The sequence below is a fragment of the Calliopsis andreniformis genome, chromosome 3 (assembly GCF_051401765.1).
Source record: "Calliopsis andreniformis isolate RMS-2024a chromosome 3, iyCalAndr_principal, whole genome shotgun sequence".
Classification (NCBI taxonomy): Eukaryota; Metazoa; Arthropoda; class Insecta; order Hymenoptera; family Andrenidae; genus Calliopsis; species Calliopsis andreniformis.
The window spans coordinates 7,312,494-7,337,738 of NC_135064.1; the positions used below are offsets into that span (position 1 = coordinate 7,312,494).

The 25,245-nt window shown below is 34.7% G+C and overlaps 7 protein-coding genes across 10 annotated transcripts; 4 read left to right on the forward strand and 3 right to left on the reverse strand.

The window, feature by feature from the left end:
* Positions 1-585: 585 nt before the first annotated feature.
* On the reverse strand, positions 586-15,811 carry LOC143188604 (serine/threonine-protein phosphatase 2A 56 kDa regulatory subunit gamma isoform). Of its 4 annotated transcripts, none has more exons than XM_076392929.1 (9): positions 15,464-15,811; positions 14,758-14,820; positions 12,099-12,273; positions 6,465-6,667; positions 5,955-6,349; positions 5,536-5,869; positions 5,195-5,413; positions 4,888-5,118; positions 586-3,318 (listed from the first exon to the last, which is right to left on the reverse strand). In XM_076392929.1, the coding sequence occupies exons 1-9, from the start codon at positions 15,491-15,493 to the stop codon at positions 3,169-3,171; spliced, it is 1,800 nt and encodes a 599-aa protein (XP_076249044.1). In that variant the 5' UTR covers positions 15,494-15,811; the 3' UTR covers positions 586-3,168. The 4 variants fall into 4 exon arrangements, with proteins under 4 accessions (XP_076249044.1, XP_076249045.1, XP_076249046.1 ...); XM_076392930.1 differs by lacking the exon at positions 15,464-15,811 and adding an exon at positions 14,992-15,138; XM_076392931.1 differs by lacking the exons at positions 12,099-12,273; positions 14,758-14,820; positions 15,464-15,811 and adding an exon at positions 9,334-9,787.
* Positions 15,812-16,538: 727 nt separating this feature from the next.
* Positions 16,539-18,339, forward strand: Zpr1 (zinc finger protein Zpr1). The gene is made up of 4 exons (XM_076374980.1): positions 16,539-16,606; positions 16,686-16,855; positions 16,921-17,596; positions 17,695-18,339. The coding sequence occupies exons 2-4, from the start codon at positions 16,730-16,732 to the stop codon at positions 18,228-18,230; spliced, it is 1,338 nt and encodes a 445-aa protein (XP_076231095.1). The 5' UTR covers positions 16,539-16,606; positions 16,686-16,729; the 3' UTR covers positions 18,231-18,339.
* LOC143177174 (dynein axonemal light chain 1) lies at positions 18,248-20,128 on the reverse strand. The gene is made up of 4 exons (XM_076374986.1): positions 20,038-20,128; positions 19,066-19,209; positions 18,451-18,854; positions 18,248-18,387 (listed from the first exon to the last, which is right to left on the reverse strand). The coding sequence occupies exons 1-4, from the start codon at positions 20,056-20,058 to the stop codon at positions 18,372-18,374; spliced, it is 585 nt and encodes a 194-aa protein (XP_076231101.1). The 5' UTR covers positions 20,059-20,128; the 3' UTR covers positions 18,248-18,371.
* Positions 19,259-20,113, forward strand: LOC143177172 (sideroflexin-2-like). Its single transcript, XM_076374985.1, has 3 exons — positions 19,259-19,294; positions 19,433-19,714; positions 19,784-20,113. Exons 2-3 carry the CDS (start codon positions 19,554-19,556, stop codon positions 19,956-19,958), a joined length of 336 nt encoding a protein of 111 aa, XP_076231100.1. The 5' UTR covers positions 19,259-19,294; positions 19,433-19,553; the 3' UTR covers positions 19,959-20,113.
* On the forward strand, positions 20,057-20,924 carry LOC143177262 (sideroflexin-2-like). Its single transcript, XM_076375125.1, has 4 exons — positions 20,057-20,212; positions 20,316-20,611; positions 20,673-20,720; positions 20,797-20,924. Exons 1-4 carry the CDS (start codon positions 20,057-20,059, stop codon positions 20,900-20,902), a joined length of 606 nt encoding a protein of 201 aa, XP_076231240.1. The 3' UTR covers positions 20,903-20,924.
* Positions 20,893-22,987, reverse strand: Tfb4 (transcription factor B4). The gene is made up of 6 exons (XM_076374982.1): positions 22,323-22,987; positions 21,727-22,223; positions 21,525-21,647; positions 21,315-21,450; positions 21,199-21,235; positions 20,893-21,124 (listed from the first exon to the last, which is right to left on the reverse strand). Exons 1-6 carry the CDS (start codon positions 22,330-22,332, stop codon positions 21,049-21,051), a joined length of 879 nt encoding a protein of 292 aa, XP_076231097.1. The 5' UTR covers positions 22,333-22,987; the 3' UTR covers positions 20,893-21,048.
* Positions 22,938-25,113, forward strand: Mdh2 (malate dehydrogenase 2). The gene is made up of 5 exons (XM_076374981.1): positions 22,938-23,133; positions 23,548-23,763; positions 23,855-24,127; positions 24,201-24,530; positions 24,601-25,113. The coding sequence occupies exons 1-5, from the start codon at positions 23,059-23,061 to the stop codon at positions 24,727-24,729; spliced, it is 1,023 nt and encodes a 340-aa protein (XP_076231096.1). The 5' UTR covers positions 22,938-23,058; the 3' UTR covers positions 24,730-25,113.
* Positions 25,114-25,245: the final 132 nt, after the last annotated feature.

A 25,245-nucleotide genomic window follows, 5' to 3' on the forward strand; every position in this document is an offset into this window, starting at 1 on the left:
TTAATGGAGCATCCTGACCGCTATGAGCTTTACAAAATTCAAAAATATATCTTAGATGATGCTAATGTGAAAGAATAGACGCAGTAAGAGACGATACCTCGAAACATGCATTAGTAGAGAGACGATTCCCTCGATTATTATCTAGTGCTTTTTTCAGATTTACTTCAACGATTGAAGCATACAATGTAATCCCGATAATTTACATTAATCTAAATGGTTACAGTATTAATAAAAAGATTGAGGTGTTGTTGTAACTATTGATCGTTTATTTAAATGAGGTGTTTCATTAAAAATATAATTCAGGTGAATGAAAAGTTTTCCTAAGAATAGCTTTATTATTAAATACCCTTTACTAAATATATACTTTATACAATCATTCCATCCTGTGTAATAAAATGTCTGATCAATGAATTGCATCGAGATTACACTGCACTTGATAATAAAAATTATTATCGATAAGAATACTCATTGTATTACTAATGATTTCTCGTAACAAAAACAGCCATTCTCCTTCTTAAAGGGACGATTAAATAGTAAATAATTTTTATATTTATCTCATTTGGCTTTAATTTTCTGTTATTTTAATAATAAGTGCTAATTGATTATTTATTTTCAACAAGTCCATCCCTTACGCGATGTTTAACATAACAGCCTGCCAGCAGCGCAAAAAGACTAAAGGTGGTTTCTCGCTTAGATAGCTTTTTTATACTTCATTAAATCCTATCCTTTAGTTCTTTTTTTTTCCCTCTGCTCTTTTCGTTTTAGTCTTTGCGAGCGACGAAACAGTATATGTATAACTTTGATCTCTCTTCGATTAACCACAGAACTGACGAGGCAACGATGCAACGTTCATTTATTAAGCATTCCTGGGAGAAAGAAGATTTCGTGCTGTCGACATTGTTATATTATTTGGTAACGTCACGCATTACTCGTTGCTTTTCCATTTTTAACGATCCTTAATCATAGGCCTCTGGCAGAGGCGATTCTTGCGAATGCGTTCCACAGGCATCTAGGCACGACAGATATAAAAGTTAATACGCTCAGGAATACTCAGATTTCGTAACAATCGATATTCTAAAATAGTGCTATCACGTTCAATGTCTAACTCTAAAACGACGCTTTCGTTTCTTTTTTCCATTTTTTTTCTCTTTTTGTTCTTTCTGCCGCTAAATGAGCTGGTGTAGCATTGAAGCAACTATATACCACTTGTTTTGTTAATGTCTGTCGTTTTACGCGTCAGTGGAAACCTCGCTTAGAAGAGTAGCGCCTCAAATTTGCACACTAAAATTTTCTTCCACATTTCTTTCTTATTACAGCATCAAAGCACGTGGCTATTCTTTCCTCATCTCTTTCGTGTTTGTATAAAATTTGTCTGCTTAGAGCATGTATATAGGGTGTTCGATAAACCATAAATTCCTGTGATATGAAGAAAATCCCCCGCCAAAAGCAAGACAACTTCTTAAATCGGTCATTTATATCTCGATCGATTCATGATGTCAATTTCATACGTTGAGCGTACGCCCTAGCTCTAGAATCATTCACGACTGAACGTGCAAACATGACACAATAAATTGAAAAAGACGAAGAGGCGTACTTAAGTATGGAAAACTGTCTTATTGTCAGCGATAGATCTCCCCATACACAAGAAATCTACAATTTACAAAATACTTGTATATGTATACATATTTAGGACCCTTATTCGCTACATTTCTCATGTCTTCACGATTTCAATAGCGAGTACATATTTGCATAATAATTCTCGCAATACTTTATGTAAATCAACTCAGAATACGTATATACAAAGTGTCCCAAAACAATCGGACAAGTCGAAATAAATTCTTTATGTAAAAAGAAATCAAAGTCTCTTTTCTAAGAGTTAAACTGTTAAATATATTGCATATGTATATACATTGAAGAAATATACGTTATGATATTTTAAGAAATAGGAGGAAAGCCCAAATATATCATAAAATGTTCTATGACAAAATGTTCGATTTGTCTCTGTTTTGCAGTAATAGTGTCTTAAAGTTAACATGTCTGTATACTATACTAATAATCAGAGAATTCTATAATATTAAAGATACATTGAGGAATAGAGCGAAAAAGCTTTAATACATTTTACTATATTTCCTACGATTTAATTGTGTTAAAACTTTGAACATTTAAGATGCTTATCGAAATGAATTTAGCCGACTTGTGCAAGTATTCGGTCAAAAACCGTGACCCAGCAATACCATGACTGTTCATCACAGTTGGAGATGCACTATTATAGGAATCTTAAAATTCTTCCAAAACATTGCACACAGATTCTTTTTCAACAACTGGACGACTCGATTCATTAAAAATCTCCCAAAACATTGCATACAGACTTTCTCGAATAGGTAGTCAATAACTTGTTTCACTGTGTCTGTCTCACCGATACGTACGAGAGACACACTTCATCATAAAATCATCCTGTCATCCTTAATACATTATTGCTGCAAAATGGGGACAGATCAAATAATTTGTGTACTATTTGGAATCCTCCATCACCTATTAAAATATTGAAACAAATACACCTGAATATAATATGTGCAATGCAAAAATTTAAATCTCCAGTTCTTCAAGTTCGCGAAGAGTCATTCATTGGCTAGCTGATGGCACAGGATAACCGACCGATATACATTGATCGGTATTTTCAGCTTATTGGCACTCGAGTAGCTTTGAATTCCAATTATCAATATCTGGGAAATGTAAAATACTAAACAACTTTATGTCTTTATTTGATATAAACAATTTTCATGCTCCGGCTTGTCCCATCAGTTTGGGACACTCTGTACATATTTATTTATATATAGGAAGTTATTAGCTTTCTTTTTTTATCTTCTTCATGTAGGTTACTACATACGCGGACTGGGTGCGATGAGAGAAAGCTTTTTTTCTTTTCGATTACCACAAAGAAAAGACAATTACATACATCTCGAGATAGTTTTAATATAAGAGGGAGGAGGATAATACAACATTGTAACCCCTATGTGATAAAACTCTGTTGTGAACGGTTGTCGCCATTCAATTAAATTCCGACGGATCGTCGCTGTGCACATTTCTTTCCTTTTTCTCCAAAAAAAGCTAACTCCCAATATCACTGCAGCAGAAGAAAGGATACACGGGAAGAGATTGCGGTAAAGACTAGCAATTGTTAGAATCTGGTGGTGTGACAAGATACTCGTCCGCGCGTTTATGATCGGACAATGCCCGCATTGTGTACGTATCTTGAGGTAAGTCACTTTTCCTTCGCAAAAGTGGTTTTGTTTTATTGGTGTTGGTCATTTTTTTTGCCTGTAACAATAAAAATCTTTATTATTATCATCTTAGGGTAATAATCACAGATTCCTATATAATAAACTAGATTGCTACTCATGTCTGAGGCGTCCCAACTTTTACATACATATGAACCACATTACTATCGCGTCACGTGAACTCACGTTACATACTATGGCGAATCTATAATGTATGCCGAGGTCCTTTCCTTACTTTAGACATATTTTGCTATAATATGTAACATAATTGTATTAATAGTGACAAACGAAGCAACATAATTTCAATGTCTATTCATACAGTTTTGACACGTTTTTTACGTCTAATATTTTACCAAACTGCAGAAAATTAACTTTTAGAGCATAAATACATATTTGAATAGACGTTGAAGCTTTGTTGCTTCCTTTGTCATCTTTTGCGACGCATGCACTTTAGTTTCTATACGAAATTCGTAGTATTTAACAGGCCTGCGGAGAGTTTCAACTTTTAGCTATATTTTCAGGAGCACGGCCTACTGCTACGGTCCACTCCGATTGTTTCGCAGTATGTAGGCTACTCGCAGGGACGTAAGAAGATCGGAACTCAAGGGCGACTAGGTAAAAATCATATGGATGACTTTTTCAGTACATAAAATAAGGAAAACAATCAAATAGTGTTTTGAAAAAAAAAACGCACCGACAATAGTACCTATAGGGTGATACGAAAATCTATTGCAAGTGTAATATACACTGCCTGATAATTTCCCTTATCTGTGTATCCTGTAAGCCACCCATATGATTTCTACCTAGTCATTTTACGCCCCCTCGAGTAGCCTACATGCTGCAAAACGGTCGGAGTGGACAGTAGCAGTAGGTCATCCTCCAGAAAATATAACCAAAAGTTGAAACTCTTCACAAGCCTGGTATATAAAAAGTTGAAACGCCTCACAGACAAAAGTTAGCAGTCTAATGTATTATACAAGGCATTTCACATTTAAATGGCCAAAATTTTGATATGAATGTAGGACTATAAAATAGACAAGCTTTTTCTTTGGAAGAATGCTCGCAAACGTTTCGTTTAAAAGATATAGATTCTTAAAGTTATGAAATTTAGGGATGAATAACAACGAAATATCTGTTTTCATGATCGATGGTTACTAGTATGTTTACAGGTAGTATATAAGCAGCCTGCTAAAATAATTAGAACATTGAAAGAAAAAACAGTGCAAGCGGCCGAATAAATCACAAAAGTACAATATCAGGCAGTCACTTATTCTGTTATTGATAAACGTAATGCTTGCATCATGGCTGAAGACAGTCATTTCGAACGAATGTAATAATTATTCTTCTTTACCATCAAATAAAACAAATTCGATCATGGATACTGATTATTTCAACGCTTTTCATTCTTAAATCTTGTAGCTTTAGAAGTTAATGTCTCCTAAACAAGACGCTTCTGAACATACTTACAAAAGAAAAATTTGTTTAATTTATAGTCCTATATTCCTACCTCAAACCTAGCCATTTAAGTCTGAAATACCCTGTATAGAAATCTGTGTTAATAACCAATTAGTAAAGAACAAATGAAAAGCTAAAATACAACTGAACATACCTCATTCGCTTTTGCTTCTATTTTCTCCAAAGTAAGTGGCGTTTGATCAGTGTCGCCATCTTCGTCAGGCGGAGGGCTATCTAATTGTTGTTGCGATATCGTGATATTTGTATTGATATTCGTTGAACTCTTAACAGTAGCATTGTAATTTGGATGTCGCACAGCTAAAGCTTCTACTCGCATCCACGCTTCATCCCTGTCTTTCATGAGCTTCCTTTCTCTTTCACGATCCTAAAAACATTGTAATTAAATATTTTCCTAACGATCTTTTCCTTCTTTTGTTTCCTTCCAACTCTAATTAACATACTTGACAGTACTGTTGAGTGCATTCATCGAATACTTTTTGATTCATCTCCATGAAAAGCTTTAGTGCGTTGTAAATTAAGCCATGGATCGTCTTATTCCAATGATTTCGTGAATTTCTATAGAACGCCGGGTACATGATAGGCAGAATGACTGAATAATTATCTGATATCAGGGACATTATGTATTCGTTGTTCCAATAATAGAGAGCTCTTTCAGCAACCTAAATAAGAAAATCATGGAATTAATAAAAACGATAATTTTGTACAGCTATTTTAACACTTTGACAATCGCTAGTTTCAAAAATCATAGTGTTAATACAGCATAAAAAATAATTAATAATACCTGAAAATGTGGAGACGAAACACATTTTGCTAATTGCCTAAATAGTGGGTCCATAACTTTTTGGAATTCGGCAGGCTCAATAACATCCAGAATCTCCTCAAGTTCGTTCAAGAACATCACTTCTTTCGGAGAATGTGTTTTCGGCCAAAATTTCAATAAACTTCTAATCACGGGTTCAGTCAATGACGGATCTTTCTCCAAAAATTGAACAACACAGTATGCTAACTGCGGATGATACACGGACAAAGATTTGGCTTTGTGCAAAGGTAGAAGCACCTTTAATAGAAAAATCTTGTGCTCCTCCTTTAATGGCAAAGCGAATCCATTGATTATACTGAACAAACGACACAAAAGGAAGTCAGTAAATGCTTAATAAACAAATATTTAGAAAATGTTTATGAAAGATAAAACTTAGCTACCTTCCTAAAATCTCCAACAGTTCAGCGATACCATTATGGTGCTCGGTCTCGTATATAAATCGATAAAAAACATTATTTATTTGTTTTCTGATGTACGCCCTAAGTCCTAAGAACTTTCCATAAATCCTATGAAGCGTTGTCTTAAGGAAATCTCTCTCCCGTGGATCCTCCGAATCGAAGAGCTCCAAAAGTTGCAACACGAACTTCTGATCTATGTAACGTCTAGCGATAGAGGGTTGAAAGTCTTGGGATTCTAGCAGCCGAAGAAAAAACTCGTAAACAAACTGTAAATGAGGCCAGGCTGCTTCCAAGTTTGGCTCATCTTCTTCTGGATCGAACTCTGCGCCGTTTGGATTCGACGATGGCGGAAGTGTGCGAAAGAGGTTCACTGCGAACTACGAAAACTTAATCTTGTTAGATAATCATTTTTCCGTGCGGACAAAATATTTCAAATTCATATTGAAATTACTGAAACATGTTTGTAGAGATTTCTAAATGCTTCATGCTTACCATATTCACGGCCTCGGGATATATAGCTTCCGTAATAACATTTTTGTTCTTGGTAACATACTCCACCATCTCGTGCAGAGCAGTACGCTTGACTTCCTTCCATTTTAAGTCCGATAAAGGATCGGACTCGAAATCGAAGAGCACGCAACATTGTCGTAGCTTCTGTATAAAAAGTTCCTCCCGTTCGTTCCCTTGTTGCGTTTCTGTAGTGACAAACGCAAGAAAAGAAATACTTGCATGAACAGAAGGTATTACACGTGTAGAACACTCGTAAAATGCTTCACACAGTGTTTGGACTCATTCATAATCTCTTTCACACTTTCTTTGTCTCACATACGTTGTTTTTGCTTTTGAACACACGCCCGATATACGTATGTATACATACAGGGTGTCTCAGAACTCGTGGCATAAACGTAAAGTTGATAATTTCGCATAAACATATACATTCATTTCTAATTCAAATTTCTATTTAATTTTCTTGAGAGTGAAACGTAATATCAGAGAATTTGCATCTTTTATATTTTTGACTTATTTTTCATGAAGAGTCATTATCTTCCCGCTGGTATTACCGAATCTAGAACACTCTGTATACTTCGCCAGCATACAAGTGAGCATTCACGCGCGCACACTAGTTTTGTACAATAGCTGTGCAAATATACGACGTTTCGTGAAAAGTGTGCGTGTGTGCACCACATCCCAGACACATAAGTAAGTACACTCTTACCACAGAAGCTTCAAACATAGAAATACAAATAGTATACCTTAATATATTGCACAGCATATGTAACAAATATGCTGCGCAATATATTACACAAAACCCACAAGTGTGTGCAAATGACTATTATATAGGGTGTCGAATAAGTTATAATAAAATCGACACAAAAATAAATCCTTATAAAAAAATATAAGTAAGAGGTATTAAATGGTTTTTTAACTGCTTGTCGAAATTGAGGAAAAATTTTTGAATATAATAGTTTATTCCTATAGATGTAAGTTACATAAGTTCAATACAATGTACAGGATGAGTCATTTAACTGTTTCACCTAAATTTACTTATAAATTATTTATTGTATAAAACAATGTTTCAAACGAAAGTTGTTTGGTATCAAAAGAAATACATAGTGCAATAATTGGTTTTTTGCTATTTCATTTTTTATCAAGATATGTAGATTTTTTACGAAGATATGAAGGTTTTTATACCGTAATCTATTATATTTGACTATGCGATTCGAAAAAGTACTAAATGCCGAGAAAAATATATTAAAATATACAGAGGCCAAAAGTGAGATAGTAAATAACTAATTGTGGTATTGTATGCTTCTCTTGATATCAAACATTTGTTTGAAAGATTTTTTATATAATAAATGATTTAAAAATAAATTTAGATGAAACAGTTAAATGACTCACTCTATATAAATGGCAATCTTGATTTATCATTTAATCCTTTATTTCTGAAAATAATATAAAGCTGTTCAATATGCGTATACTGAATAATAAGAACGATAAGAAAATCCAAGTAACATATAGTTAAAATTTGGTTCCGATATCCCCTTAAGCCTTATCATACCAAGATAGAATTACCTTGATTAAATTCTTTGAGTTTAAATACAAAGATTGGCAAAGAGGAATAAAAATATCGATATAAGAAATCTTCAACGATATGAAAATAAAATATCTGAATATTAGAAAATTTAAATATTACAAAACTTAAAAATTCAAAACTTTCGAATGTTTACAAGTTCAAAATTAAAAAGCTTGAAAAATGGAAAATGTGTATTTTAAATATTTGAAAATCTGACGATTTGAAATTTTAATAATTTAGAATCACTCATATTGCAAAAATAGTATTGAGGTCGCTGTCTAACCCCACGTTAGTACCTATATCAAGGGTGAATGCATCCAACAGCGCTAGAGATTAATGCCCTCGAAAAGGCCGAAGACCTTATTTCACAATATTTCTATCATTTCACGTGTCTCGATGCTTACATTACCATTTAATTTGAGGACCACCATATGTATATTTCTATGAATTCACCGGACACCTTGTATGTAACAAAGCCATAAATGTGTGCGCGCGCAACATTATACAAATTATTCGATGCCTACGTTATAGATCACGATACGTTTCACACAAATACAATCTGTCTCGCAAATGTGTGTTACTATACATCATCAGCTCCTAATTACATTTCACACAAGTTCACTCACGCACGCGCTGCTCTTAATACCTAACACACGCACGAACACGCGTGCTTATTTGGAACACAACATTGCCCCCCACATTCATTCGCACATGCGCCCGTGCCCTTATAAATTTTTTTCATTCAACTTCCTTTTGCTCTCTCGCGTACCCTCTTCCAACACACATTCCTTTTTTCGCGAATTATTTCTCTTAAACACTCTCCCTCTCCTACAACTCTCCCTCACGGACACTCGTTCTTTCACCTTTCGACGCCCACCTTCTTTCACACTTTTATTCCTCTCCTGGATTCTCTCACGTATTCTTCTAAACACTTTCATGAACTCTTTATCCCTGGGATCGCTGAACCTTAAATATCTCAAACTCTATCTATCCCTTGATCGCTTATTGTACATTTTCACGCACACACTTTCTCCCCAGCTAGGTATTCTCTTCCAAGCACAATTCCTCGAAGAATCTCGTTTCTTTTGGACTCTCCCACGAACTCTTTCGATCATCACCGTTTCCACATACTCGATACCTTCTTACACCTCGTCACACTTTCATGTACCCTCTCTCGTACGCATTCCTCGCGGGGACACTCTCTTTTATCTCTAAATCCACTACTACTCGAGATAAAGCTATTTCTACAGAACCAAGGCGAAAAACAAATTTCAGAAGTTTCTTTACCGATTAACAGGGGTCGTAGCGGCTGATAAGGCGACGTGAAGTTGGTCAGGTAAGATTTAGTCGATTCTCGAGAAATAACGGTGGCCGAGGCAAGGCCCTGGTGGAAACTCGGACTTTTCGGCAAACTACCAGCAGCGAATGGAATATATCCATCCACATGAACCATTTTGATTTCTAACAGGCCCTCGTGTCTGCGTTTGCGATATTACCACACTGTTTCTTTCGATAGAAAGATTATTGCGCGTACCACATCCCTACGCACACCGGCTTTCTTATTCACCTAACAATCTGTTGCTTCGAGATGTAACTGACCATTCTCTCGGGCAAAAACGACACATATCTTTGTCACCGAAGGAACACCGATCGCGCGGAGATTCGCACACGTTACGCCGATGAACGCACTCTTATTGCGTCGAAGTCGAACGAGGTACGTGCGATTCGAATTGGAAGAATGCCGCCGATATCAGAGACGGTTTGAACGAGGAAGGACTGTTTACGTTATAAAACTAGGAATCACGAACAACGCGGGCGCGCATGCGTGAACCACCGCGCCTTACAATCGATACGCTATGACGTAGCTACTTTCGCAATCCTGACTGACCGGAATTAAAAAGACAGTAATCGTTAATCATTAATTCGCTGATCAATATAATAACAATCATCAGCGTATTATCAAAGATAATATTTTGTTAAGCATCTGAATTTCTACGATAGCTCGCAATATTCTTGTTATTAAGCAATTCTAGTTTCTGAAAGGGTTATGGACTGATATTACAATTTCGATAGAAATTGAGGAATCCTGTGAAGGATAGATTTTTTAACTGCACGAAATAGTTTCATTGAATACCTTGTTCATTTTCTTATTTCTTTCCGCGAGAGGAGTAGAAAAATTATTTAAAAAGTGTGTAATTGTAATTTCTGAAAGTTATATACTGATAATGGAACTCTACCTAGGTAGCACACGACGTCTTGAAGACGTCTATTTTATGTCCATTTTATGACTGAACATCTTATAATATAATTTGAACGTCTTAAAAACATCCCGCAGCGTACGTCTTAAAGACTTTCGAAATTTACATCTATAAGATGTCTGAAAGACACATTACATGAACGTCTAGAGATTCACGCTTTTGTAAGTCTTAAAGACTTATAGTTTTGCATGTCTTGAACACGCTTATTTCTTGTATGAATGTGTCTTATAGACATAATTTGGACGTCTTTAAAATGTCTTTAAGACGTCTTATAAATGTCTTTTAGGACGTCCTAAAGACGTACTGATTTGTAACTTCGGTCAAAGACGTATTTTTGACATTTATAGGACTTTACTGGGTGTCTTTAAGATGTTTCTAAGACGTCTCTGAGTTACATTGGTAATCGAAATGGACAAACTCTTTAAAGAATATCATTTTTAAATTTAATGAAGTAATTTATCTGAACGAATTATTCAGTTTTTTATCTTCCGCTGAGAGGAGATGAAAAGATTACCTTAATTCTAATTTAATTGGGAAGCAGTAAGATCGTTTGAAGTTTCATCGCGACGAGAGAAAATTAAAAAATTGGAACATTTAGCGAGGTAGAGTTATTGGAAGAATAGAGTGCGCTATACTCCTGGTTATGTAAAGCAACAGTAGGTAACCGTTTAAATCTACCCTCGCAGTATTCATTAAGTATATTGCGGTTTATTCTTAATAAGGATAATAATGATGAGGTTTATTGCTCTTACTTCAGTAAACTGTTAAGATACTAATCAATCACGACAGGGGGATCATTATGGATAAATAAGACAGTTTACTTTCAGAATTAAATCCTTATGTATCAAATCAATCTGACCCAAAACATAATTCTAATTTGTAATGGTATCTGAATAAGAATTCAATTTAGGTAAAATTCATTCATTTTTAATGCTAGTATTTAAGGTGTGTTGTTCTATAAAAATACAATTTAACGATCTTAAGCGATCGTTATTAATTAAATTAATTTGATTAAACTGATATGTAACATATATATTCGAATATATTTGAACAGTGCACAAGGATTAAAGAAGTCTTCCAATTCAAGAGATACTAGCTTTTTAAAGTCTGAAGTCTTAAAAAGATGTTCTTAGAATTCCATGTTGAAATTTTAAAAATTCCTAAAATTATACAACTGACAAAAATACTGCTCTATACTAGGCAGATATGGCTAACAAATTTTTTAACTGATTTCTCGAAATCAATCAATCAATATTTCTAGCTGACATCCTAAAAACTTTCCAAGCTAATTAAACTATTTTTGAGATTTTACATATACATAAAATAAATTTCTTATAACATTATCGACATAACATTTAAAATCACCCTTTTTTAAGTAAAAGATAATCCATTTTTTTATATAATTACAGTACTTTATCAGTAAAATGCCAGTTTTTTGTCCATTTTCAATTTCTTTGTGTGCAAAAAAAACAAATTAGAAGTTAATAATTAAACAAAGAAATTTATGAAGTTATTAATAATGAATATTTTAGTTTCGAAAAATTGATATTCTTCAAATCTGTGTAAACATGTAAACGTAAAAAAGATTATGAAAGAAAATAACAATCTATTGGAAAAACTTATTTGTCAGACCAGTTATTCCAATATTTTTAATTCTTTTTATATTTGTTTTTAATACTGTAATTAACAGACTGCATCACTGCTTGCTATCAATTTTAAATTCTACAATTATTATCAACTAACAAGTAATAACGAAATAATGCTGTTTATTTAAATTTCTGTTATTTAACTTACCGGACAAAAGTGGCAACTTTTGAAGTTCCCGGTTTTTCGAAATATTGAATCTTGAGCTACTTTGCCGCTTGTCTTTCTTTATCACGGGACCACCCGGCTGATATTTGATCTTGTTGATCAACGTTGGTGGTGGGGGTGCACTAGTTGCTGGTGGTCCTCCTGCTACCTTGTTGGTCTATGAAATAATAAAAATAACTCTTTGAAGAAAAGAGTCTACATAAAAAGGGTTTCTTACTGAAAACTTTCTAGAATTGACACAGTGCAATTAATATCAAAATCCAAGAAGATGCAATGTCAATAAAATGCAGTGAAGTCCCTACCGCAATGCATGCATGAAAGAAGCATACATAAAGCAATCTAAGAAAACCCTGTTTTTAAACAATGCATTTTATCTGAATGAAATTTCATACGATTTTATTTTAAATGAATATCAAAACAGGCTAGGTAGATTTTTACTTGTTTTGATAGTTCATATTTGTTAAAATTCCTATAAAAAATGAGCTTGTTTGCATAGCTTCTATGTACACACCACACAGAAGAACCACTAATTAAAATACTATTATTTTACACAATCTTCCATTGAAATCCACACAGAATTCAAATGTATTTGACAATAAATTATTTTCTAAAAGTAAATGCATATGCCAATCTATATGTAATCCTTATTACATTCAACACAATTCTTCCAACGTCGCATTAATGCCTGGCTTCCACTGAGAGAAGTTTTGTAGCTGATCTTGAAACCATTTATGCACTGACGATCTTGACCCTTCATCTGGGGTGATGTCCTTTTAGAGCATATTCTAGTAGCCAAAAAAGATGATAGTTACTTGAAGACACATTTCAGCAAGTGTACAGGATAACGTAACACTTTTATATTGGTCTTTTGGGTCTACTTCATTCATTGGCACACTAAAGAATATCTGCATCTCATTAAATGAAAATAGTGATACAGATGCTAAGAATGACTTCAACACCAATCACAAAACTTCTCAGGGGCCTAAGTGATAGTGAAGCTTCTAAGGAAGCGTGTTGCATAGCAAGATTATACTTATTCTTGTTCACTCACATCGGTCAACATGTATAATTTTCAATAAAATAATTTTCCAAGGTAAATTAATATTCAATTTATATCTTTTAACTTGTATTTTTTTGTTATTGTTATATACTTTTGTGATTGATTGAATATTCTTGTAAAAACATGCACTTTTTGGTGACTACTATATTTCTTTATCGTAGGTTTCTACTTTTCCCATATTAATATTAGAAAAATATTATAAAATAAATTGAATAAATTGGATTAAATAGAACTTAATGCAATACAAATATTTGATAAAAATTGAATAATGTAAAATAGTACTACAGACATATATATAAATTTGCATGCTTGAAATAGTAAAGAATTACAAAATTCTATGCAAATAATCATTTTAAATCATTCATCCTAACATGAATTAACAGTGTATTAACAATTTAGAAAAATGTAATATAATTTATATCAATATATCTTTAAAAAAACTCCAAAATTTATTCTCAGAATGCTTCAACTAAATTCAAAAACTATACAGAAAAATAATTTAATTGCATTTCCGTATAATCAACTGTTACCCAATTATTCATCAATTTTTTGCATTATCAACGATCGATAACTAGATGCAACACGCTTTGCTGTTTTGTAGTTCAACAATTAATATTTATACGTAAAATGAAAATTACACAACGTTTATTCCATAATCTCGCGTCAGATCTTATTTTTTCCAGTTAACCAGGAACTTTACAAACTACTTGAAATCTTCATGAAAATAAACCGTTATGGGTTTCCATCAAGGATTCTCGTTCATTTATCGAACGACGTACAAAAAAATAAAAACAACACGCATCAAGATTAACCGTTCATACTACAATTAACGCGTTCGTTTCAACGACCAATTAACAGTTTCTAGCAAACAGACAACTGAGCAGGTAATTCTATGCTCGGAATTCGTTCCACTCGTATCTCTCGAGGGTCTCAATTCCGCGTGCAAATTACGCGTTAATTACAATCAGAAAGCTCGCCAGAGGAAAAGCAATGCTCCCGTGAACGCTAGAAATCCACAACCTAGAACATCGAACATCGACGAAAGAAAAACGAGAAACGAAGGCCAGAGAACTTCGACACCTCGTACATCTAATTTGCATTGTTTTCTATTTATCAACCAAGTCACGACGCTCAAGCGCCACCTGCGCCATCAACATTTTTTCAAAGGAGCACTTCAAAACCGTCGCACAGAGGCGTATTCGTTCGGACCAGCGATCCCCGAACGAAAAGCGCGCTGGCGAACCGTATCATCGAAATCGTAACGATCCATGCGTCCGAGAAGTGCACGCGTGCACGCAGAGACGACACAAGCGTAGGGAAATATTTCAGGTGCGCGAGGTGTCGAAGATGGACACCGAGGGCCGTCTTCGCGACGGTGGATCGTTCAAAAACGACAGGTCCGCGACAGCGTGACACAACGTCGACGAACATGCTCGATAGCCGTGAACGTTCGACGATCGAAGGTGTGACGGGATCGCAGCACGGAAATCGACGACGACGGGAGGTGTCGATTCGAAATAGGCTAATCGAGTCACGTCGATCGGTAGGAAGGAGCGTACAGGAGGGACGATATAACCTCACCTCGTCGCCCGTCTCGCCGTCCTTGCCGTTCTTTCCCTTATCCTTGCCGATCTTCGTCGCATCCTGGAACAAAACCGAGTTAGTCGCACCAGTTGCACGGCGGCCGCGTTATGCCACGACGACAGGCACACGGGATTTTTCGCGTTGTGTCGGAAACGCGGCACGCTCTCGACGGACTTCGGCCCGCTCTCGCGCGATGTCACGGAACGGAAACGAGAATTAACGGACATGTACCATAGTGTCGGGTCCCTCGGTTATGGTTCGGCCGTGGAAGCGCGCTGGCGATACGGTTTATCGAGAAAATCGGGAATCACGCTACACCCTTCGGTGTCTCGGCTACCGGGGTTGTTTCCCCGAACTCTCTTTTACTCTCCCTTCTTCCCTTTCTCTCTCCTACACTATCACTGTCATTCTCTGCCACCCTCTCTCTCTCCCTCTAACACTTGCTCCCTCTCTTTTTCTTTCGCTGAAACGCGCGCGTGCCCGCGATCTCTCCTCACGGAGGAACACCGTTTTCCACGTTACATACGTGTCCTTCTTGCCTTCTCACTCTATCTCACGCACACGTCTCTCTCTCTCTCTCGTTCTCTCGTTCTCTCTCTCTCTCTATGTACGTGTGCGGCGGTATCGCCGTAAGGAGAGACGCACGATTCAGAAGCCGAGAGCAGGAACACTGGAGAGCGACCGTGCAATGCGATGAACACACCTTCTCCTTTTTCGACTGCCGGCTCGACATTGCTCGTCCTATCGGTCACGGTTGACGGGGACGCGTGATCGTGCTGTACGCGGATTTCCACACTTCGCGAAAACACGTAGAAAATGCATCGATCACAGCGGCGGCCGAGAAACCGACACGAGACAACTCATTGACTGGCCGCCATTGGCTGTGGCTCAGCGATTGAACCTTTCGGCTGGCGATTCGCGCCACTCGCGAATACTCGCGAAGCGAGTGCCTTGGGACCGTTCCACTTTTTCCCTAGCGTCACGAACGGTCGGAGAGGAGGCCCCGTGGTTCCTCTGCTCCTCTTCGTTGCGGTCAATTTTGGTTCGATGAAAGAGTACTGAGTTGCAATTTGGGCTTCATTTCTTTCGTAGATGATCTACGGTGCATGCGATTATTAGATGTCGTGCGTTCGCGTAACAGTTCTTAATGATGCGCCTACGCTATGTTTCGCGATAACACAGGTTATTGGGTACGTAGTTGTATCACTGGATTACGTACTTGCGGAGGGTATTAAAACATGACGAAGAAGAGAGCTGATAATTTTGGGAGGGAAGAAAAGTGAAAGAGTTTTTCTTGCGTGATCAAACGTAAAATTATTGGTTAATGTAAGAAAAGTGATGTGAAATTGTATGGTTTCAAATTTTCAAAATGATACACGCGAAATTGCCGCGAATGCTTGTAAATTTGTCAAGTTCTGTATTTCAAATTGTTGGGTTCATGATATTGGCTTAAAGCGATTCAATAAAAATGATTGGTTTTGAAATTCGTTGCGTCTGTTTTATAACCAACCACCGCTTGTGATATAGTACATGTATTTTTAATGTAACCTATGTAATAATTTTATGAACGAAAATAAATTTATACGATTTCTTATCTTATTATCTTTTTTAATTAGTCTTTTAAATGATTTATTTTAAAATGAATCTAAATGATTTAAAAATTTTCGTATTTTTAAGAATTGTTTTGTAATCTAGTTATTTTAGTAATATAAGGTTTAGTATATTTCTGCATCTAGGGACCCTAGTTTACCTAACCAATTTTTTACACATGTGTAATGTTTTGATCGTGACGTTCTCGAAGAGGTTGTGGGATGATTGTTTTTGTTTATAAATTGCTATTTAATAGGTATTTGTGTATATTATAAAATAATCTAATTTGTGAGTAAATATGAACTAATAACTAAAATTTATTTGATTGAAAATAGTTTCTTAACAGTAGTCAAACGTATAGAATACGTATAACCTAAAAATGGCAGGAAAGCAAAAAGAATTAGCCGAAGAGATACCTAAACCAATATTTCGTAATCTGACAGCGGACGATCCAGAACCAGAAACGACGGAAATAGAAAGTCTCTGTGTGAATTGTGGTCAAAATGTAATGTATTTTAAATTTATGAACATTTAAAAGACTTGCTTTTAATTGTATTATTTTGAATACAGGGTATTACTAGGTTGCTTCTAACAAAAATTCCATATTATAAAGATGTTGTGGTAATGTCCTTTGACTGTGAACACTGTGGCTATCAGAATAATGAGATACAGAATAGTGGAAAAATCTCAGATAAAGGAGTCAGGATAACGTTGCAAGTTACAACAGTTAGAGACTTAAATCGCCAAGTTATAAAATCTGATTATACCAGTGTACAAATTCCATCTATCGACTTTGAGGTACCTTCCAGATCACAGAAGGGAGAAATCACAACTGTTGAAGGAATAATACAAAGAGCTATTGATGGTTTAGAACAAGATCAACCTGTACGAAGAAAAGAGCATCCAAATGCTGCAGCTCAAATTGACGAGTTCCTTGAAAAATTAAGGAAACTTAAATCTCTAGATGAACCTTTTACTATAATATTTGAGGATATATCTGGGGAGTCTCATGTAGAAAATCCAAATGCACCATTGAAAGATGAAAGATGTATTGTAACAAAATTCAAGAGAACAACTGAGCAAAATCATATCTTAGGGATTTACGATGAAAATTCAGAAGATGTTTTGCTGAAACCAATAAAGGAAGGGGAGTATACATTGGAGCAAATAGAGGGTGAAGTTCTTTCATTCAGAACAAATTGTCCAGAGTGTAATTGCCCATGCGAAACTAACATGAAGATGACCAGTATCCTTTTTGAGTATTAGTCTTTGTAACACTGTCTTCAAAACTATTAGTACCTTTTTTTATTTGTCTTTATTATTTATCCTTAATTTCTTGCATAGATATTCCACATTTTAAAGAAGTAGTAATTATGGCTACAGTTTGTGAGTCCTGTGGCCATAGAACTAATGAAGTTAAAAGTGGTGGAGGTATTGAACCTGAAGGAGTGAAAATAGAAGTAACAATTGCAGGCAAAGAGGACTTTACTCGTGATTTATTGAAATCTGAAACTTGTTACTTGGAAATACCAGAATTGGAACTGGAGATAGGACCTGCCGCTTTAGGTGGTCGATTCACTACCGTAGAAGGCATTTTAGTAGCAATTAAAGAACAATTGTCAAATTCGACTGCCTTTACCGGCGATAGTAGCGATCCCGAAACTGTAAAAAGAATGGAAACGTTTATATCTCATTTGAATGAGGTATTAGAAGGATTACGAAAGATAACGTTGATATTAGACGATCCCGCGGGTAATAGTTACATACAGAGTCTTTCTGATGATGGAATTGACAGTGGTTTAAAGATTATCAAATATGAAAGGAGCTTTGAACAGAACGAAGAACTGGGATTAAATGACATGAAAGTGGAAAACTACTAATTGCTCATTATAAAAAACCAAAAATGACTCGACAATGTATTATATTTGGACGTAAATAATATATCATAAATGTACATTTTGTTGTTGAAATACACATTTTATAATAAGATCGCAAATGTCTTATATAAATTTGATCTTTTATTACTCTCCGTGGTGTCTGAAAAAAGTAAATATTCGATAACAATTAATTTTAATACGATCAGGTATTAAAAATACTTACATCACTGGTATTGCATCGAGTATCTTCAATTTGGAAAGCCTTCTTGTGGCCTGCGAGCGCCAGGATTCAACGTCCATGTTTTCGCAAATGGGATTATTAATAAATAATAAGTCTTCGAGGTGGGGAATTTCTTGTAAACGATTAAATTCTGCCCAATCTTTCACCAAATTATTTGACATATAAAGTACTTTCAAAGCTTTTAACACACTCACACCTTTGATTTTTTCAATTTGATTATAAGATATCCATAATTCTTCTAAGTGTTCTCCGACTGCTTCTAATCCGGAAAACGTCTTGATATTATTACGCCCCAAAGACAGAATTCTTAAGTTTTTCAAAGAACTTATACCACTTATCTTTTCTATCATATTTGTTGACAGTGACAATTTTCTAAAAATGAAACACTTTTATGTTCTCTTAAAAAGTAGTTGTATTGTAAAAATGATTTCAAAAGTGAATTTAAGTCGCTTTCTGGGATCGATCAACAGTAAAATTCAAAAATATTGTTATTTGCGTACCGCCTAAATGGTAAAATAATATTAACTCCGCATTTATCGTGTTAAATAAATTATTATTAAAATAAATATATATATTTAAAAATGTAACTGACTCTACTGCTGTTAATGCTGCTAAACTATTATCCATCCTTTCAATGGGAGGCCATTGGAAAGACAAAATAATTTCTTTCTCTTCACTAGCATTTAAGCCATTTTTCTCCTCCCACCTTTGAATAGCTTCTTTGCAAGTTGTTGCTTTAGTCTACAAAGCATAGAATAGAGTATTTAAACAAATAAAAATTACAACATTTTGAAAATTGCATTACCTACATACCATAACTAATAAGGTAATTCTACCAAAGTCTAGAGATTAGATTAAAACAGATCCTCTATAGATTTTATGTTGAATATTATAAACAATATACAGTCGCAATAACCGATAGTTAACTTCATTCTTTTAACAAACATTTAAATTTCTTTAACAGCATTATGTCATATAATTTCAACATAGAACTGAATCAATTATAAGTTAAAACTGCTACTAAGATATTCATTTGAGAATCTTGTAATAAAGATTGACAAATTTAAATTTAATAAATATCGATCATGTCTACTTCCAACGAAAGAATTGACGTTGATCAACCATTGTGGGACCAGTCTAGCTATATTGGTAGATGGAAACATTTTGCTTTTATCACTGATGCTCGTACAACAATTGTACCCGAAAAAAAATTATGGGAAGCAAGAGATCTTTGCAAAGAATATAAGTGAGTTAATCATAATTAGATTTAATTATATTATATTAAAGCTTCAAATTTATTTTACATTTATTCTAGAATTGGCAAAGAACCTCCAGATACTCAACTATCAGATATTATTTATGCAAAAAAACTTAAGGATAGTGCATTTCATCCAGAAACAGAAGAACTAATGCCAATACTTGGTAGAATGTCGTTTCAGTTACCCTTTTCTGTCTTACTTACAACATCAATGCTCTCCTTTTACAAGTAAATCTTCTATACCGATGCGAGATAATTCTGTTAAAATGTGTCTGTTTAGAAATTGATTAGTATAAATTATATGCACTTACTAGAAACACTGTGGGGTTCATGTTATGTCAAATAGCTAATCAAACTCATTCCGCTATAGTAAATTATACAAACAGAAATGCGGCGGCTGATGATAAAGGTAACAATCACGAAATTAAAGGTGCTTTCTTCTGTGCAATAGTATCGAGTTCTTTGGTGGCTATTGGTTGCAGAAATGTACTACATTGTAGAGGATCTACCGTGAAAGTTACTTCTTTAAAAAATAACACTTTGTCTCTTTTAATAATGTGTCATTTTAATACCTTCTCTCTGTTCTTAGGCATTTTTGCCCCTTTGTGCAGTCACTGTGGGTCACATATTGAATTTGCCAATTGTACGCTATAAAGAAGTAGCAAATGGCATTCCCGTATATGTTGGAGATACAGAAGAACCCTTAATGAGATCTAGAGTAGCAGCAGTGAAGGGTATTTCCGAATGTCTTGTCTCGAGAATTGTTATGTCTACACCGTGTTTGTTCTTTATCCCAGCAATATCACAAAATATTAAGGTGTACTGTTTCTACCAACGCCGGCCATGGATAAAGTTTCCAATACAAGCACTTTTATGTTCTCTTGGGTAATTTTTACATTTTTGATTTAGGCAATTTGATACTTACTGTAATTATTTACTTCTACAGGTGTTTTATTATAATTCCTGTAGCTCTTGCTATTTTTCCGCAATGCACGTAAGTAGTTATACAATATTTACTTAGCATTTACAATATGAAAATATTCAAAACATAATGTGTTTCAATGATCAAGCTCCATGGATCCTGAATTAATGAAACTTTATCCATCCGAGTACGAAGAATTTCAAAACAAAGTTAAAGAACATGTGGATAAAGTCTATTACAATAAAGGATTATAATATAAAAAATGGTTCTCTGCAAGGACAATATTCTTATTCATATAGTTCTTTGAAGAATTACTATTACTGAGGTATAACGTTTCTAGTGTGAAAATAGATATATTTAAATAGAAAGTTCCTATTACTAAATAATGTAATAAATATAATTAATGCATTATATCCACATTCTTTTTCTTCTTTTTCATTTTCATAGGTATAGGTCCTGGCATTTTGAATACTGTGCTGTAAAAAATAAATTAATATTTAGTACTTTTAGATGGCAAATGACAACAAATTGCTATTATAAATATACTTACTGACAGGTGGTACATATTGGACTAAATTTACAAAATACTGTGAAAAAAGATGACAGATTAGTATTTGATTCATTTTGAACTACGATATGAAAATATTTTCATTTTTTTTCTCTTACTTGACAAACATATAGAGCATACATAGCCAATGTCAATAAGTTCTTGATGGCAAAAGCATGCTGCACGATAATCCACTTTGACAGGAGGTGGTAGAACTAGCTTTGATCTAATATTAGGATCTGGCAAAAATATCCACTAAACAGACAAATATGCATATATGAATAAAACAAACTATATTATGCGAGCTAAATATAATATGTTCTTCTTACTAATAAATATTGTAATAATCCACTTAATTGTGGAACTTTCAAATAATTTCCACCAGTTATATCACAGCCTTGTTGGAGTAAGGTCAATTCCTGATCTAAGCTGCACACATCCAATATTATGCCCTAAATATTTTAAAGATGTTTTATTAATAATATTTAAAAATTTCAAATATAAATATAAATAAATAAAATTAAAACAAACCATTTTATGAGCTGTAAAGAATATATTCATATAATTCATGTATTGAGTGGCTGAATCATTACTAGCTGTAATAACAAGAATTCTTGAATTTAATTTTTCGCCAGCAACCTTTTCTCGTTCTAGTCTAGCAACGTAGCATAGTGCCATGGTCAATGCTCCAGATATCAGGCTCTCTCCATTTAATGGTTTACCCATAGAAATTTCATTGATGACTTGTTGTAATTGTTGCCTTACAGTACGTTCAACCACAGTGAACTTCTCATATTGTCCATCAATTTGTCTGATCTCAGATGACTTTTCACATGGATATAAGAATTTGGCTCCATGGCTGTGGCACGCTACTATAGCCAATTGATTGTTAGATGATTGCATTAAGTGTGCATTTGCAAAAACAATAGTAGAGTCTAAACATTGTGTTAATATCCTTGTTTCTTGCTTTATGATTCTTTGTACAGGGTTTACATCTAATATAATTATTAAAAGACTCGTTTCAATTTCTGAAACAAATTAAGTAGCCATTATTATACCAAATTATCTTTCAGTTTAATAAAATAATCGTTTTCTAGTTTTTTAGAGGTTAGATAACCTTAACATACCGTTTGACATATTGAATTATAGTAAGGTTATGCAATTATTGTTTTTGACGGTCATAAACACAATTTCCCATGAACATTTGTCAATAATTTATCGAGATTCCTATAGTATATCTATATACCTCAATAAAGGAATACCGAATCATCTTATAAACAAACTATGGTCCCCGTATGAATTGACTTACTAACGTGCACTATGTACACAAATAAAGTAATATTTGAATATGCTTGCTTTGCTTCATGTAGTAAAAATTGTCATGTATCGCACAACAATATTAAAACGCATATTTCTTTCAAGTAATTTATAAAAAAGTTAATAAATACCAAACTCATTCAACTTTAACCGTAACACTACAATTACATGACTGATCCATTTATTTGAATAAAGGCGGGAAATAGAATATTCAACCTGATCGTTCCTAACCACATGTGATTGGTTGCATCGGTAATGCATTTGTATTATTTGGTCAAGATTAGGTGTGCTAACCACACAATGGTTGATAGCTTTTTTTAAAGTTCCCGCGCAATATTTTGCAGAAGATTACAGACATGCGCAATTGACGTTTGCAGAAATGCGCATGGTTGCATACGTATTGCTGTATGTTAGCAGAAGATTGGAGGGAGCGAAACAGAAGCGTGGAATATCATTAAGGTCACAGGGTTGTCTTTGAAAGGTTATCGAGCGCTGTCTCCTCCAAATTGAAATCAGTCACATTCGTGCCTGAGATACTCTACGAAGATGTTGCCACGATTCCTGAAGCCCACGTTGACCGTTGCTCAACAAGGAGCGAAACGGTTATCAACTAGTGCCAAAGTAAGTTTACTTTCAACTGTAATGTAGCTGATCCAATAAATCATTCTCTCTTCCATTCGCGTATTGTAGTCTACGTTTTTAGAGCGGATTTATGTTCTTGTAAGAAACAATCACTATATATTCGACTGGTCACGCCAAACTATAGAAGTACAGTTATGCAACCGCATAATTGGAAATTTCAAAACTCGAATTGTCATTGAAAGTTGACCATTTTAATTAAACTTAATATCTAAAGTTAATTTCTACAAATGAAATATTATCTGACAACGGTATCAGTTGTTACATGATCGATTGTTATTCGACACGTTTCTTGACGTGACTGGTACCAACGTGAGAAGCACAGGTTATCGAAAAGGCGAACTTTTTGAGCAACTGATATTCAATTCAGTTAAATTTAGTTGTGCTATCTTTCAGCGCGATGTCAAGGTCGCAGTTATGGGGGCCAGCGGTGGAATCGGACAACCGTTATCGATGCTCATGAAACAATCACCTCTGGTATCCGAATTATCATTGTACGATATTGTGAACACTCCAGGTGTCGCTGCTGATCTTTCGCACATAGATACGCCGGCAAAAGTAAAAGCCTACACAGGACCTGATCAGCTGCGGGATTCTGTTAAAGGCGCTCAGGTATATTTTTCTGTGGAATCAAGAATAATATTGGAAATGAAAAAAATGAAAGAATGCATCCTTTCAATAATATCAATTGAAATCACTTTAGGTAGTCATTATACCTGCTGGTGTACCACGTAAACCAGGAATGACCAGAGACGATCTTTTTAATACAAATGCTTCTATTGTAAGGGACCTTGTTCAGGCTGTGGCTGACTGTTCGCCAAAGGCACTAATTGCTATCATTTCGAATCCAGTTAATAGTACTGTACCTATTGCTAGTGAAGTATTGAAAAAAGCTGGAGTTTATGATCCTAACAGAGTGTTTGGAGTAACCACTCTTGATATCGTCAGAGCAAATACATTCATTGCTGAAGCAAAAGTTAGTATAACGTATAATATTGATAGTAAACAGTTATTGAGACATGAGTTTTTGATTCGGATTCTTTTCGTAGGGTCTTAACCCACAAGAAGTATCTATACCTGTGATTGGAGGTCACAGTGGTATTACTATTATTCCACTGATTTCGCAATGCAAACCAGCAGTTTCCTTCCCGGAAGACCAATTGAAAGCGCTTACAGGAAGAATCCAAGAAGCTGGTACAGAGGTTGTTAAAGCAAAGGCTGGCACTGGTTCTGCCACACTCTCAATGGCATATGCAGGTGCTCGATTCGGTTGCTCACTGATCAGAGCATTAAATGGAGAACAGGGTGTTATAGAATGTGGCTATGTTAAATCAGATGTTACAGAAGCGAAATATTTCTCAACGCCTCTTTTGCTGGGTGTAAGTAAAATTTTATAAATAGGTAACCACATATATATGCACAAGATGTCATGTTTGTATCGCATTTCAGAAAGGAGGAGTCGAGAAAAATTGCGGTCTCGGTAAGCTCAGTAACTTTGAAAAAGGTTTGTTGGAACAGGCTATTCCAGAACTTAAGAAGAATATTCAGAAGGGAGAAGATTTTATGAACAAGAAGTGAATGCAGTAAATTAAGATACTAAATAGAGAAACTGATCTGTAATTGGTCAAAGTCAGGAAGAAATGATGATTTTTCGGTATTCGCTGTTAAGAATACTGGCGTTGTACGAGAACCAAGAAATATTTAAGAAAGGTGAATCCTTTATACCTGCCAATCAATAGATTAATATGTACAACATATATAATATAAAGTTTCACAAATTGAAATCCATCTGTAAAAACATATACAGAAGAAAAATTAAGCAAATGTACAAAACTGAATAGGCGGAACGATTTCGTAACATTAAAAGAAATACTCATAGACTCCAGTAAAATCTAACAGATATCAAAACGTGATACGTAATGTAGTTAATTTGAAAATAAACGTTCTTTGAACAGAAAATAATGACAGTCTATTTCATCACATCCCTTGCTTTTTCCATATAAAACTCATTGATTTTTTATTTATCAATATAATGGTGATGTCACTTACGTGATCAATTACTCAGTTTGTGTTTAATACCAACACATTCCCTAA

Coding starts and splice junctions, on each gene's coding strand:
- Zpr1 (XM_076374980.1), top strand. CDS start 16,730: ATGGCAGGAAAGCAAAAAGAATTAGCCGAAGAGATACCTAAACCAATA. Junction 16,856..16,920: donor GTGTGAATTGTGGTCAAAAT/GTAATGTATTTT, acceptor TTTTGAATACAG/GGTATTACTAGGTTGCTTCT. Junction 17,597..17,694: donor AACTAACATGAAGATGACCA/GTATCCTTTTTG, acceptor TTTCTTGCATAG/ATATTCCACATTTTAAAGAA.
- Tfb4 (XM_076374982.1), bottom strand. Junction 21,648..21,726: donor TCTTTACAGCTCATAAAATG/GTTTGTTTTAAT, acceptor TAAAATATTTAG/GGCATAATATTGGATGTGTG. Junction 21,451..21,524: donor GATTATTACAATATTTATTA/GTAAGAAGAACA, acceptor TTGTCTGTTTAG/TGGATATTTTTGCCAGATCC.
- Mdh2 (XM_076374981.1), top strand. CDS start 23,059: ATGTTGCCACGATTCCTGAAGCCCACGTTGACCGTTGCTCAACAAGGA. Junction 23,134..23,547: donor GGTTATCAACTAGTGCCAAA/GTAAGTTTACTT, acceptor GCTATCTTTCAG/CGCGATGTCAAGGTCGCAGT. Junction 24,531..24,600: donor CAACGCCTCTTTTGCTGGGT/GTAAGTAAAATT, acceptor ATCGCATTTCAG/AAAGGAGGAGTCGAGAAAAA.
- LOC143177262 (XM_076375125.1), top strand. CDS start 20,057: ATGTTATGTCAAATAGCTAATCAAACTCATTCCGCTATAGTAAATTAT. Junction 20,612..20,672: donor GCACTTTTATGTTCTCTTGG/GTAATTTTTACA, acceptor TTACTTCTACAG/GTGTTTTATTATAATTCCTG. Junction 20,721..20,796: donor GCTATTTTTCCGCAATGCAC/GTAAGTAGTTAT, acceptor TCAATGATCAAG/CTCCATGGATCCTGAATTAA.
- LOC143177174 (XM_076374986.1), bottom strand. CDS start 20,058: ATGAACCCCACAGTGTTTCTA. Junction 19,210..20,037: donor TGAACCCCACAGTGTTTCTA/GTAAGTGCATAT, acceptor TATGCTTTGTAG/ACTAAAGCAACAACTTGCAA. Junction 18,855..19,065: donor GTTTAGCAGCATTAACAGCA/GTAGAGTCAGTT, acceptor AGAACATAAAAG/TGTTTCATTTTTAGAAAATT.
- LOC143188604 (XM_076392929.1), bottom strand. CDS start 15,493: ATGTCGAGCCGGCAGTCGAAAAAGGAGAAG. Junction 5,870..5,954: donor CTGTTGGAGATTTTAGGAAG/GTAGCTAAGTTT, acceptor TCGTTTGTTCAG/TATAATCAATGGATTCGCTT. Junction 3,319..4,887: donor TAGAAGCAAAAGCGAATGAG/GTATGTTCAGTT, acceptor TTATTGTTACAG/GCAAAAAAAATGACCAACAC.
- LOC143177172 (XM_076374985.1), top strand. CDS start 19,554: ATGTCTACTTCCAACGAAAGAATTGACGTTGATCAACCATTGTGGGAC. Junction 19,715..19,783: donor GATCTTTGCAAAGAATATAA/GTGAGTTAATCA, acceptor CATTTATTCTAG/AATTGGCAAAGAACCTCCAG.